We start from the raw sequence: 15,008 nt of genomic DNA, 5'->3' as shown, positions 1-15,008 counted from the left end.
CACCTTTATTTTTGTACTGGGTACAATCACAGCCTTTTTCCACTCTGCAGGCACAGTTTCACCCATCCATGCTTTCTTACATTTCTTCAACAAGCATTTAATTCCATTCGCTCCACTGTGTTTAAGCATCTCTGCATACACCTCATCAACCCCAACCGCTTTCCCATTTTTCAGCCACTTCACAGCACTCTTCACCTGTGCGAGTGTCACGTCTCCTGTCACTGCATTCCTTCTCTGCACACCCCCAAAACCAATCATATTTACAGCTGCTCTGCTTTCTTTATCTCCATTCATCAGGCTTTCAAAATATTCTTTCCGTCTGGTCCTTACTTCATCACCATGGGTTAATAATCTACCACCTGCATCCTTCACACCATCCCATTTCTTTCTGCTTTAACTTCTATATTTCCGCACCTCTTTCCAGAATAACGTGCTATTTTCAGAGTAGTTTCCATTCATTTTTCTTCTTAGATCCTCATTTTTTTTTTACGTGTCCGACTCTGGGCAAAGGCTTCAGAGCCTATTTCTCGGGGGCAGTGACCTATCCCAAAGCCCAGTAGTCCTCCTACACCTTCCACATGTCATCACTTCGGCGCTAACACCCACCGTCCATATTCTATACATAATAGGGCTGTCTCATACAGGACTGGTGTATTGGTATTAGCGGGGGTATTTTTACGACATGTCGGCGGGTCATCTGGTAGATCAGAAAAGCCTGCTTTTAGGAAATTCATATCCTTAAACTGTTCCCTGTCCCAGCCGGGATTCGATCCTTGGTCCATTAGGACTGCAGGCCGCCCTTCTACCGATTCAGCCACCGCATCCCCCTTTGTCCTCCTTCTTTGTCCTCTTCTCTAGGCTCTTTACGTGCTTCTTGCTCTCAACATATTCAGTTCTTATTCAATTGAACCCCTATCCTTAACCACTTTAGCCACTTCTTCCTCTTTTCCGCCACCCCTCTCTTTACCTCCTCATCCCACCATGCCGTACCTTTCTTCTTTGTTGTTACTCTTGCCACATCACAAACTGCTTTAGCATTCCTAACTAAGCAATCCCTATATGCATTCCACAGTCTGTCCAGATCCATTTCATTCCAATTCAGTAATTCTAACTCGTCCTCTACTTTGGTCCTGTATTCATCTGCCACTTCTTTGATCTTCAGCTTCTCAACTTTCAGTCTTACTCCCTGACTGCTTCTCTCTCTCCTGATCCACCTCACTCCTCTTAGCTTGATCTTGCATACCACAATCATATGATTTGACAGACCTCCACATCGTCCTTTCACAGCCCTCGTATCAGCAACCATTCCCATCATCGACCTCTCTATGAGCATGTAATCAATCAGGCTTCTTTCAGCACAATCCCCGTTCCCTCTATACCATGTATACTTATGTGCATCTCTGTGTTTGAAATATGAGTTACAAATGCACAACCTCCTCTCCTGACACATATCCTTCAGTCTCTTCCCATTATCATTTTCTCCTGGTACTCCATAGCAACCCATTATGTCATCCTCAGGACCATTGCCTACTCTTCCGTTCATATCCCCCATCACAATCACTTTATAGCTCCTGGGTATTTCTCCCACTACTTCACCCAGCTCATCCCAAAACCTGTCTTTCTCTCTCTCTCACACTCCTGTCCTGTATCATATGCTACAAACACTGCCACTTTCACCTTCTTAAACTTGAACTTGACATACATACACCTCGAGCTGACACATTTGTAGTCTCTCATTCCACTCTGCCACACCTCATTCATCAACAAAGCAACTCCTTCCTTGCATCTTCCTCACCCATTCATTCCTGATCTTACACATTTCACACCCTCCCACTCCTCCACTTCGCACCCTTTCATCTTCGTTTCACACAGCCATCACGGCATATCTCGCACTCTTAAACACATTCATCACTTCCACCCTCTTCCTCTCCTCATTCACACCTCTCACATTCCACATGGCCATGCGAGTCTGCCCATTTGGTTGGGGCCATGGGCAGTTATTGGGCCCTCCAAGGCTCTCTGAAACGACTGCCATGATTACCCCCCTCCCCATCCCGACGTTTTCTGGGCAGTGGTATGCCCCAGTCCCGACATTCTTGGACATTTTTTATTTTGGCTCAAACATCCGCTTTTGGTGAGAAACATCGAAAATTCATAAAGAAATCGCTCACCTGAGGTTTATAATACTCGATCCAGGACCTCCTTACCTTACAGGGTTTTCTATCAGGCTGGCTGCAAAGAAAACGAGTTCTATGGGAGGATAACTATTCCACACCACTCATAAACGGTATTTATTTATTTATTTGGTACGAATTTATATGTAGTACGAGAGTATATTGGTTTTCAAACGGTAATATAGGCATTATAAGCATTGTTTCACTCACTAACTCATCACCATTCCTGACCTTTTTTTGCCACATTACCTGATCATCATTTCTGACTGTTTCTTCCTCTAATGTTTGTCCTCCACATTGTCATTGATTGGGGAATCACTCTGGCCCTGAATTTCATACCGTGGCATGACATGGCTTTACTGGCCAGGTCACTGATAACAGGTGAATTGCTGAGAAAAGGGCATGCAGGGGGGAGAGGAGGTCATGCTGGGTAAGGCATTGTCCCTGCCTGGCATCTTGTAGAGGAAGGTGTCCCGTGTATACGTGCCAAAAATCACTCGTGAAAATTGAAAATTGTGCAAATTAAATTGAAAATTGTGCAAATTAGGGACCTTGCAATGTTGCTGCGTTAATATACGTCTCCGGGATATGAGTGCACATCATGTGAGGACGTGAATTCACGTCTCCAGGACGGAGTGGGTTAAGTGATTTTGGATAGGGGAATCTGGGGGACACTTAACCCTGCCAGAATCCCCGGTTATATGGTTACCACCCAGTGTAGTAAATGGTTTCCTGGGAACAGGAAACCATTTGGCTTGTCACTCAGTGTAGAGATCATATGGCACCTCTACATTGAGTGAGTGGATGATGGGCACCCCTACCTATCATATATATATATATATATATATATATATATATATATATAAATGTTGCAAAGGGGGGGGCCATGGCCGCATGGCCCACACCCCCTCGGTACGCCACTGAACACCCCCGACTTCTATCCTGACACACCCTCCCCGGACCCTACACTTTCTCCTTCTCAACTGCAGCAGGCCATCTAGAAGCAATTCGTATCTAATGTGCCCAGGCTATGATGGTGTTTCTGTTTGATCCCCTCCGATTTTCCATGGGGCTGACGCATTGTCACTACTTTACCAATGTTGGCAACCTTACAATCACCTCACCTCCTGACCCCACTCTTTTCCACACCTGCTCAGGACCACTACCGTATTCAACAAGTGTGAGTCGTTAACATTTGCAAATTGTGATTACAGATATGGCTCACGGATTTAAACTCAGCTGATTCCAAGAGCTTACACAATCAACAACTCGACATTAGGCCAATATCTTTCATGTGATATAAATAATTCTGATATAGCAACTGCTGTTACTGCCCTCCCCCTCCTCCCCCCACCATCTCTGAATTTGCAGCCTCTGCCCACCCTTTTTCAACAGCCACTACTCCCATTATTAACCCCCCTACCCCCACCTGCGCTCTCTCCCCATCTCATGGTTGGTAACTTGTCAGCTAGAAGCGACCCACTATGTGTGTACCAGGCCTGAGATGGCGTTTCCCCTTCATCTGCTCGGAACTGTTCGGGTATATTAAGTTTAAGGGGTGTCCTGTAGACAGGAGGGGAATGAACTTACGCACAGCTGGTAATGTAGGTTACTTGGACAGAAACAGAGTCAGCTGAAGATTCTCGTGCAAGTACGTGTCTGTTCTAATTTTGAATGTTTTAACTGGGGTACTGTTCACGGTATCTGAGGGAAATCTGTTTCAAATATTTACAACTCTGTTGAAGAAGTATTTTGCTTCATGGGACTGGAAACGCATTCCCATGATTTTGCAGCCATTACTCCTGGCTTGATTCGACCTGTCTATTTCAAGGTATTTATTCATGTCTAAGTTGCCGTATCCCTTCGTGATTTTGAGAAGTTCAGTAAGGTCACCTCTCAATGTGCGTTTCGTAGGGTTAATAATTTCAGTTTTTCAAGGCGTTCCTCATATTTTTTGTTTCTCAGTCATCGTATCATTTTTGTGATTTTTCGCAGTATATCTTCTTAATTTTTCTATGTTCTTTCTATAGTACGGAGACCAGAAATGCACACAGTACTTGAGATGAGGGCGCATAGCAAGCTGAACAGGGCAAGTATGACTTTTCCAGCTTTAAACTCGAATGTTCTTGTAATAAAACCAACCAGCTTCTCTGCAATTTTAACCGCCTTGGCACACTGATTACTTAGTTATAGGTCATTTCATATTATCACACCAAGATCCATTTCATTGTCTCTACTTGATAACTGGATATTATTTATTTTGTAATTTGCATGGACATTGTTAATTCCAATATGAAGTACTTTGCATTTTTCTATGTTAAATTTCATTTGTCGTTTTTCTGTCCAGCTTGTCAAAGTATTAAGGTCATTTTGTGACTGCTGCCACTGTAACTTTCAGTTGCATTATTGGTTATTTTAGGGTTGTCTTCAAATTTAGATATTTTACAATGCAGACCCTCACCTATGTCGTTTATGTAGATTATAAAAAGTATCGGTCCAAGCACTGAATCCTGGGGAATGCCGCTCATCACAATCCGCCATTTGGATTCCTTTCTATATATCACAACTCGCTGTTTTCGGTCTGAAAGCCAGTCTTGTAACCAATTCTGGGTATTTCCTTTTATTTCTTGGACTTCTATTTTGCATATGAGATGCATGTGAGGGACAGCGTCAAATGCTTCCTGAAACTCGAGGTAAATTATATATACTGCTCTTGAATAGTCACATGATTTGTAAACATCATGATGAAGTCCAGTAAGTTAGTTATGCATGAACGTCAATATCTGAATCCATACTGTGAGTCCTTGATTATATTATATTCTAGATAATTAACTATTTCATCTCTTATGATTGTTTTCATTAATCTGCACACTGCACACTGTTAAGCTGATTGGTCTGTAATTTCCTGGGAGTGACATTTCCATTTCTGAAAGTTGGTGTTACATTTGCTAGGTTCCATTCACATAAGACTTTCCCATATTTAGCGATTTGTTGATATAGAGAGTAGCAGCAATAACTAATTTTTTGCTTCATAGATATTTCTCGGTGATATTTTATCAGGGCCTGGGGTTTTGTTTATGTTTATACTAATTATGGCTGAAATGATATCGCTATTGTGGATAGTATAGTTACTGAGGACGGTGCCATTTGTTTTGTTTATGGGCGACAGTAAGCTTCTGGTGGTGTTTTCTGCTGTAAAAACAGATGCAGAGTAATAGTTTAGCATGTTTGCCATTTCACCATAATTTTCTGTGTGTTTGCCATTGTTTCTAGAAGGCCTATTGATGTATACTGTTAAATTCTTTAGGATTTGATATGCAAGTATTAGCAGTGTTAATCTCCAGTGCTCTCTTGCTTCATCTGATGTCTTTTCTTTTGATATGGAGGAGGAGAAGAAAAAGGAGGAGAAGGAGGAGGAGGAGAAATAAAAAGTAAAGAAATAAGTTAACTGCTTCTCCCTAATTGTTCCTGGATTAGTCACGGTATTAAGAAACTTGCGGAACACAGAAGCCATGTGTTTAACTAAAACTGCCAGTACCGATACAGGAACTGCACAACTGGCTGGTACATGCAGAAGGTATTGCAAGCAATACCTGTTTTCTCTCCTAAAGGCAACACGTCAAGTAAGCCACTACCAGTCATCGGTATGACAAAATTATGTAGTTCATTGTGTACAAAACAGATTTCCTCCTATCCATCTGTTGATCAGTTCATTAATGAAGGAGTTGCAGTCCGTATTAACAATCATTTTGCCAATATCACCCAGCTACCGATAAAGCCAGACACTAGATTTCCCCTCATATTACTTCCCCATCCTGCTCGTTCTCCGTCAGGATAAAGGAGTGTTGTATTACCAGGCGTCTTAAATCTGAAAAAAAAAAAAAAGCACTGGACCACAAATGTTGAATTATATGTTAACCTATACAATGACTTTGTAGCTAAAATAACATCCCTCACAGTCATAATTAATTTTTCAATCAGACTCTGGCCCAGATCCTGGAAAACTGTGCATGGCACTGTACTGTCTTAATGTAATTATGCAGAACCCTCTGGAATTACGTCCTGTTGCCATTACATCCATCCCCACTCTGCTTTGTTAAAGATTTGTGTTCGACTATGCCTATGTTGACATTGCAGACTCAGTCGATCCTCAGCAGTTGTAAATATGAACCCATTGGCACCATATGATGCCCTGTCAGTTTCTTACACTTCATTTATCGAAGTTTGGACCATCGCTAAACCTCCGTGTTCTTTGCAAGAGCATTTGACTTGGTCAGTCACAACAAAATATTTGTGAAGGCTGATAATCTTGGGCTCCGGGGGCGCTTGATTATATGGTTGGTTCCGGACAGCCCCCTTCATCTCCCTTCCCTTTGCTGGTACAACATACTTGGCCAAGAAGGTTCCACTTAGCTTTTCAATGCTCAATAACAACATTCTTAATGGACACCTACCATGGAGTGTCGCTACTGACAACATCTTCCTTGACCATGGTGCACTCAAGAACATCATATACAGTTTATATGAGTCTGATGCCTTCATTGATGCCACCATCAGTCATGCTAAGACAGCATCCATGCACTGCAAACTGGAGACATATAACATAAATCCTCCTGACATAATGTGAGGCACTGGCGCCCTTCATGATTATGACATCAGGCTCCTCAGTATTATTATACATAATACATTAGAAGAGCCACGTTATCAGTTTTACCTAATTTGCATCGTGCTGTCTTTACTTACTCCGATGTCTGCTATTGCTAGGTGTTCAACTGACCGAGATGAAAACTGTAAACATCATCATTCTACTCAGGATTACTTTGGCTTACCCAGCCTGATTTTCCTCTTTCACACGTACACAGACAGCAGAAAAGAACATTCAAAATCATTCTTGAACAAACATATACAACCTACCAGGAGGTGTTGATAATATTCAGCATTCTTATCTTAGGTGACCCACACTGCATAAACACACACCGCAAGGTTTGACACCATAAACGTACATAGTTATTACCATTCCCTCCACTTTGCGGGCACTCCACCACCCCTCTCAGCGACCCAGAACGACAACATAATAACACCCATCACAGTCATCATGGATGAGTACAAGAATAAAGCTACTGCTCTAAGAGGTATCGGTGCACACTTTGCTCGACACAATGACACCACAGGCGACGGTGATTCCTCCCCAAGTTGATTGGCTAAACCTGCATTCATAAGGATGCAACATTTTGCTCCTTTTTACATGTCCTAGCCTGTTATCAGTATTTAGATGATAACAGATTAATCACATTATCCTATCTCGAGATTTAGTGATACTCTATACTCAGTTTCGCTCCTTTGCGTCGCGCACGATCGCCATTCTTTTTAATTTTTGACACATCAAGGACTTACCACGACCTAATCCGAAAAGAATTATGTCGATGTCTGTTACCGTTCTCACGAAAGAAAAGTGCAAATGCACAGGCACACACACATACACTGTTTGAATTTATTATTATTATTATTACTATATTTTCTCCCACTCATATTCAGGGTGAGGAGGAGTAAAAAAACAAAAAAAAGATAGATGAAGGTATATGAAGAGCCTGCTCACATAAATGGGCCACACTCTTTATCACTTAACAGTTAATCCTTCGGCACCCTGATTTTCCCTCACTGCTTAAGCATGCACACCTACATGTTCCACATTACTTATCAGCTAGAGACAGTTCGACAACCATCACGCCACTGAGTAAAAGCAGGGCTGCCAAACCTATTTCATACAGTTCTCTGTACAAAATTCCTCCAAGCAGCTCGATCCATTGTCAGTTTCCTAGCTTTTTCAACTTCCATACGTCTTTTTCCTGCACTGTTATTTACTATATCTATTCACTTTCTTGGCCTGCCACACCTCTTCCCACCTTCAGACTTTTAACCGCAATATAACACCCATTCCTTCCACATGGCCATACCATCTAATCATCTCACTATCTTCAGGAAAGTAATTTTAGTAACGTTTGAAGGCAGACAGTTGCCAGTTTATTTAAGACTAGAAAAAAGTGGATAGATGAAACAAAATATACTTGTTTTGCGGTATTAAAGGTTGCAGATCGCCTACCGACGATCTCCCCAACTGGACGCATTGTTTACCGATGATCTCGCTGATGGGACGCGTCAGTGAATCAAATATTTAAAGGTATAGGAAAGCTACCGATAGAACCTAACATAACCTGTCCTTACCTAGCTTATCCTAACTGGAGGGCTTTGCCACCAGGATTCTCTATGATTTTTTCCGTTAGGGTTGTCCCCTAATCTAACTTTGAAAGCTAGAATACCTATCAGGCCATATCCCAGTCTCAGTTCTAGCTTTCTAAACCTAATATTATCCTCTCCTATCGTAAACTAATCTAACCTAACCTAACCTATCCTATCCTATCCCAGCCTAATCATCCGACACTATCCAGGTCTAACAAATCTGTAAAGAATTTGAAAGTACAACACAGTAAGACGTGCTGCAGGAGGGTTTGGTAGAATTTTCGTTCTTGCTGTTAATTTCGTTGCAGTGATGGTATGTGTGGCATGAAATGTTATTTACGTATTTTACAGGTAAAGAATTAAAAAAGGGCCCGGAATGTATAGTGATCTGTGGAACAAAAAACATCCTGCGGAAAGTACATTACGATGGAATATTTGGATGATGGGATGATCAGCGCTGTGATAATTATTAATAATATTTTCAGAAGTAATGCTAACTTACAATAATTCTGTTCTTATTGTTGTTGCTTACCACGGTCCCCCCTGGCCGAGTACACCCGGCGACCGCATGTAATTAAATGTTCATATGGGGTCGTCCTGTAGATTCCTTTCACCGTCAATGATGTGTCTGCGTCTTACTGTGACATAAGCTGTTAGGTCCTCGATTAAGTATGTTATGTGGATATACTCTATAAGCTGGACAGGTGTCCTCTCCGATTCCACCCAACCCAAATCCATGCTATTGACAGGAGGGCTGGGTGATCTAAGCCTAGCTAGGCGTACTCTGTTAAACGATTCCTCTGACTGGTGGTGTCGGGATGGAGGACTTGTAATTAAGTGTTCTAATTAAGGTGTTGTATTGTTTTGCACTTGAAATGTGTATGTAAGTGTTTCTTTATTGTTAGTGTGAGAATGTATGGAGGTAGGATATTGCCGAAGAGGATTTGGTAATGTTTTTGTGGTGATGTTTTATATATCTAGTTGTGATGTGAGGCTCTCTCAAGTAATGACGCGGGTGTTGTGTGTTAGCATAGGCTGCCACATAGAACCGTGTGTCACATATCGAGATATTCTCTAAAAGAGAGGACTTCAGTTTCAAGGTGTAAGTAGTGATAATGCACTGGACGTTCTTCTGAATGGCCTGCAAGGTGTTACAGTGATTAGGATGAGGGCTGATGCCGGAAGGAATTAAATGTCACAGATCTTAACTAGAATGGCACTCAGGAGAGTGCATACCTCCGCCAACGCCGTATCTCGCAACGATAAAGAACGCGAAGAAAAATTCCTGGATCCGCACCATTATCCGGATTCGCACCAAAATTTAATGGAATGTATTCGGGGCCAAGGCCCATTCTTCTACCAAGTTTCGTGGAAATCCGTCCAGTAGTTTTTGTGTAATCTTGCCCACAAACCAACCAACCAACCAACAAACAAACAAGCAAACGAACAAGGGTGAGAACATAACCTCCTTGGAGGAGGTAATTATAATTCAATTTTTAATTTCCGTTTTCTTGGATACATACCCCAAATCGAACATTATTTCCAATATGGTTGCAGACTGATAATAATAATAATAATAATAATAATAATAATAATAATTAGAATGGCACTCAATAGAGCGCATACCTCCGCCAACGCCCTATCTCGCAATGTTAAAGAAAGTTAAAAAAAAAAAAAAAAAATCCTGGATCCTGACCTTTGACCGGATCCGTACCAAGATTTATTGGAGTGTATTCTAGGCCAAGGCCCATTCTTCTACCAAGTTTCGTGGAAATCCTTCAGGTGGTTTTTGTGTAATCTTGCTCACAAACCAACCAACCAACAAACAAATAAACGGACAGGGGTGAAAACATAGCCTCCTTGGCAGAGGTAATAATTAATAATAATAATAATAATAATAATAATAATAGCCTAATAATTTCCTGCTATCTGAATTCCTCTAGCTAATGGCGAGTTCTCAGGATGAGTCACTGGTATAATATACACTAAGCATAGTTAATGATAGCTCTGTCTTGATAGACTTTGCCATTTTCATTACTTTCAAAGACTTTTTACTTCTTGTAATGCAATGCATGAGATTACTGAGTTCATCATTTCCCATTATTGATCCCCTCAATTTCTGGTCAAAGCAGTTTAATCTCATATAAAATTCTGTTATTTCTGGTACTGCACTTGAGTTGTTTATCTCCAGTGGAGTTTGTGAAGACGTATCAAAAGCCTAAATTATGAGAATAGTTTTCCTCTTTCTTTTCCCCATTTCCTGCTATTCCATCCTTCCAATCTAATTAACATGAGTGGGAATATATAGTGTTTATGGTGGTGAACTTTTTCTCCTGATTAAATTAAACAGGAATCTATCTGCTGTTTTCTGAATCTCATCTCGTATGTAGGTTGCTTGCACTGCAAACAGCAAACAGGGTTAGGTCTATGATCTAATATCGATGGTGACATTCGTAGACTTATTAATTCACTTTGTGTGTGTGTGTGTGTGTGTGTGTGTGTGTGTGTGTGTAGATCCTGGGAGGGATGGAGGGGATGATTCCCCCCTAAAATTGGAATGGGGGATATCCTAGGTAATCACCCCCCCCCCCTGCAGCTCAAGTATTCCTTAAGAAAGATGCTAAGTTAAACCAACAATTTCCTTCGCAATACTTAGTCTTTACAACGAAACGGCCGTTTTTTTCACTTACTGGAAAATGGACATATTAAAAATAATCCTGAAGATATATGTTTTGATACCTTATTGTCAGCTAAGCTTAAAAAACGAATGTCAGTGTGATGATGCAGTAATTTCAGATTTGGCTACGGTAACGATTTTTTTTTTCCTTGTCGTAATGCTACCGATCACTTGTAAGTGTTGGGCTACCTTGCAATACCTTCTCTCGGTGGTGCCCCTCTCTTTTCTGTATATGTAAGTACGGTACTCAATAGTCAGGAAAAACATCTCCCCCTCCCCTCTGCATTCAAAAGAAATCAATGCCAGTGTGTGTGTGTGTGTGTGTGTGTGTGTGTGTGTGCAATACGCATATGTTTGTTACATGTCCAGTGAGATTAAGATGTAAATTCTTTGTATTGCAGTTCTGTTGTTATGATGATTCCTTTATACATTCTGCTCGTTTCCTTGGCTCTGCTGACAGGTGAGTTGCATTTTTCATAATCTGAAAGTTCATAATGATGTGGTATGAGCCCTGTGACTGTTTCATTCCACTCTTCAAGAGGTATCTTTCCACTGACAATATAGAGTAATATTGTCTAAGAAAAATTTCAAGCATACACCTAGACATTTGTAAAAGACCTTAACGCATCACGCTGTATACGATTGCGTTCACTCATACACCTAGCAGACAATGAAGAATCAGATGAGATCTATTACCCTGACAATGAGAGAAAATGATCTTGGATAATGGTTATCTGTTCGGTAAACTTGGTAATTTTGCAGACAGGTTAACACGATGACCGTGATGACGCATACTGTTTTTTTTTTTTTCTTAGTGCTGGCAGACAGCTTTTAATGCTTTGGGAAGACCTCTTACACAGGAGTTAATAAAAGATATTCCCTAAGCCCTCCAGACCAAAAAAATCCATCCCATGGCGAATAAGTTGTTTGGTAACGGGGGTAAACATAATCATCGGATTGAGGTTATGATTCTATATTGATACTTCCACAGGGCTGATTATCTTCGCGACCTACGAGGGTTGTGATCCATTAGCAGCCGGACTCATCACTTCCAAAGACCAGGTGCAGTATTTACGAAAACCATTCAGCTAATGCTAGTTAGAAGACTGACTTAATATACTCTCACCATGCCAACATTCGTTCGTTCGTTTAAAGATTTATGCACCAATAGTGTAGGCCGGGCCATACATTGGCCCGGTCAGTAGATGTGGCCTGAGTTAAAAAGAGTAAGGGGGAAGACAGGGCCTGGGCACTGCCCAACACACACGCCCTGTCTTTTGGCTGGCTTTGACCATGCTACCAATACTTCACTACAAAATTACAGTGAATATTAAAGTGAAATACGAAAATGCAAACCTTCCAATATGGTAAATATCTTATGAAGACTTATTTGTTCTGAAAATTGGCTAAAATTCTTTATGAACACTTTGTCAGATCCTGCCCTTTTATGTGATGGATCGTCTCAACCAAATTCCGGGACTTCCAGGACTCTTTGTCGCCTGTATACTCTCAGGATCCCTTAGGTATGTTTCATATATATTACACTGGACCGTATTAGCATTCTGCACAGAATGCTTTTTAGACCCCATTCGGTATCCGAAAACCCCTGTCCTTAATGAATGTGAAGTTTTTGAATAATGACCACACTTGTTCTTATACGTCTCTTCTTAAATATTGTGCGTTTTCTACACTCTGGCTATGACTAGTTTGCTAATCTTTGTCCTAATCATTAATCCTTTCTACTCTCAGAAAATTATACTCTTTAAGGAAAACTCTTTGTCATGTACTGTACGTATGACGCAAAATGACCATTGGGTTCCCACTCCTTTTTACTTGAAATACTAGTCACAGTACTATTTGCTATATATATATATATATATATATATATATATATATATATGATTGGGTCCGATCATGATTTTCATTTTATCATTTTTGGTCACATGGTCCTTTAGATCAGGAGATATATTTTAGAAACATGCATTCTTCATAAACTCTTGGTTGATCTGAGAGTTATACATGCCAAACATATAGGCCCAACTATTACTAAAAATAACATCCACATATTACAGGATGACATTGAAAGAAAATACCTATGCAAGAGACTTTTTAACGTACTGATGATGTGGATTTGACAATATGATATCTGCAATCTGTACGTCCATAATTTAACGTACACAACTGAAGACTGAACCCGTTGAGAAGCACAAATTTCGAGTGAAAGGAGTGGCAATGAGTTATATGAATGGAGCGTGTGGGGCTACCCGGAGAGATAGACAGACAAATTAGGAAGTGAAGGGGCATTGTGCTGTTCGTGTGCCTGTGCTGGAACACACGGACTACTTTGCTAGCCATGACAATGGAAGGTGTCACATGATGCATTTATTGTGACAGAAATGTGAAGTACATGACAACAGAGTGTAAGTAGGTAGGATATTCTATGCCGTTTGGAGCAGAATGCGAAATATGGAATGCAGAACATAATGCTGACAGAGAATCAGAGAATGTTAGGGAACATTTCCTCATGGCTGTACCTTGAAACTCTTTACCTGTGTGGAGAGAATGGAGACAGAGACACGAGGTTATGTGTAAATAAGGTGTCGGGGAGGGGAGGAAAGGGTAGACAGTGGAAAATAAGTAGGTATTGAATGACGTATATGTGCTGGAGAGACGGGGTGGAGAGCAAGGATAGCCTAATGATAGATGGGAAAATAACATGGAGGCGATTCATTTATGTCCACCCTTTCAGAGATTATTGTGTCAGCCAAAAGACAGATAAAATGACAGATACAAATATAAATATCGTCAACATTTGGCAGCACCATCTCGTCAGGAGTCAACTCGCAGGCGGCAGTGACGTGGGAGGACGTGTTCTCTCGCTGCCCTCGCTTTGCACGTCTCCCGCACACTAGCAAGGCCACAGTCACCAAATTCCTAGGTGAGAGAGAGAGAGAGAGCTTTCTTACAGGCACCAAGGTGACACAAAGACGTGTTCTCTTGTTATATTCACAAAGACAAGATTGGTATCAAAACGTTGTTTTATCGTCTCAGGCCTTCCAGTTGTATGCAGTACAAATAAAGAGTAACAGTATTTGGGGGTTTGATATGTATGAGGGAAATATGAACTACAGTCGGTAGTTCCAAAAGCATAATTTCTGTACGTGCAAGCCAAAGACGGTGATTGATTTATATCTGCGAATACTGCAGTTTTCTTCATATTATATATATTTTGTAATACTGTTTTACTAGTATAAGGTGAGTTTTTTTAGTCTAAGGGAACAGACTTTCTAGTGCATGCCCAAACCTGTACCCATGAGTGTTGCCTGTAGGGGGTCTCTGGGGGATCTTAGGTAAATTTAGATAAGGATGCCGCCTACCCAGGGTTGGGGAACTCCATCTAAAAATTTGGATTTGTATGATGCCATCTCTAGTAATATGCATTTTTCTCTCACTTAGAAAGTGATACCCTGGAGAAACATACATTACACCTGCATATATATGAGGCAAGTTTTTAATATTCTCGTCATGCAATGAGCCGGTATTTTATGAGGATATATTTAAACCTGAATCCGTATAACGGCACATATTTCAGAGTCATCTGGAGTTTTGCTTAACCCAAGCAACTTGGCAAGGACCTAACACTTATAATCTATCCAAGCCAGTACAAGCGCCTTCTTATATGCTGGAGAAACAAGTATTACACGTGCGTACATATGTGGATTTTTTTTTTTCTTCCCCTTCTAGCCGGGAATCGAGCCTGGGGCTGCTAGATAGGTACTGATATATATAGGCAGGGTATTAAACTCCGTGTTCTTAACAATCATTTGGCTTAACCCGCCCCGTCCCATCGACGTATGGGTACGTTGCAACATTTTGCATTTGCCAGTACCCGTACTGGTACGTCGTGCAATTGCAAGGTC

General features: G+C 41.0%; 1 protein-coding gene across 1 annotated transcript in view; it reads left to right on the top strand.

Annotated features, from left to right (window-relative positions):
- The window catches only part of LOC145405865 (sodium-dependent multivitamin transporter-like), a 260,499-nt gene that overhangs the window by 195,092 nt on the left and 50,399 nt on the right, over positions 1 to 15,008 (top strand). The window contains exons 6-9 of the mRNA XM_080277122.1: positions 11,490 to 11,548; positions 12,080 to 12,150; positions 12,523 to 12,611; positions 13,908 to 14,026. Of these exons, the coding sequence (XP_080133248.1) occupies positions 11,490 to 11,548; positions 12,080 to 12,150; positions 12,523 to 12,611; positions 13,908 to 14,026 (338 nt within the window). The remainder of the gene's footprint in view (positions 1 to 11,489; positions 11,549 to 12,079; positions 12,151 to 12,522; positions 12,612 to 13,907; positions 14,027 to 15,008) is intronic.

The sequence above is a fragment of the Coenobita brevimanus genome, chromosome 68 (genome assembly GCF_032717465.1).
Source record: "Coenobita brevimanus isolate Jiangsu-jjx chromosome 68, ASM3271746v2, whole genome shotgun sequence".
NCBI classification, from domain to species: Eukaryota; Metazoa; Arthropoda; class Malacostraca; order Decapoda; family Coenobitidae; genus Coenobita; species Coenobita brevimanus.
This window is presented reverse-complemented; position numbering and strand designations above follow the sequence as displayed.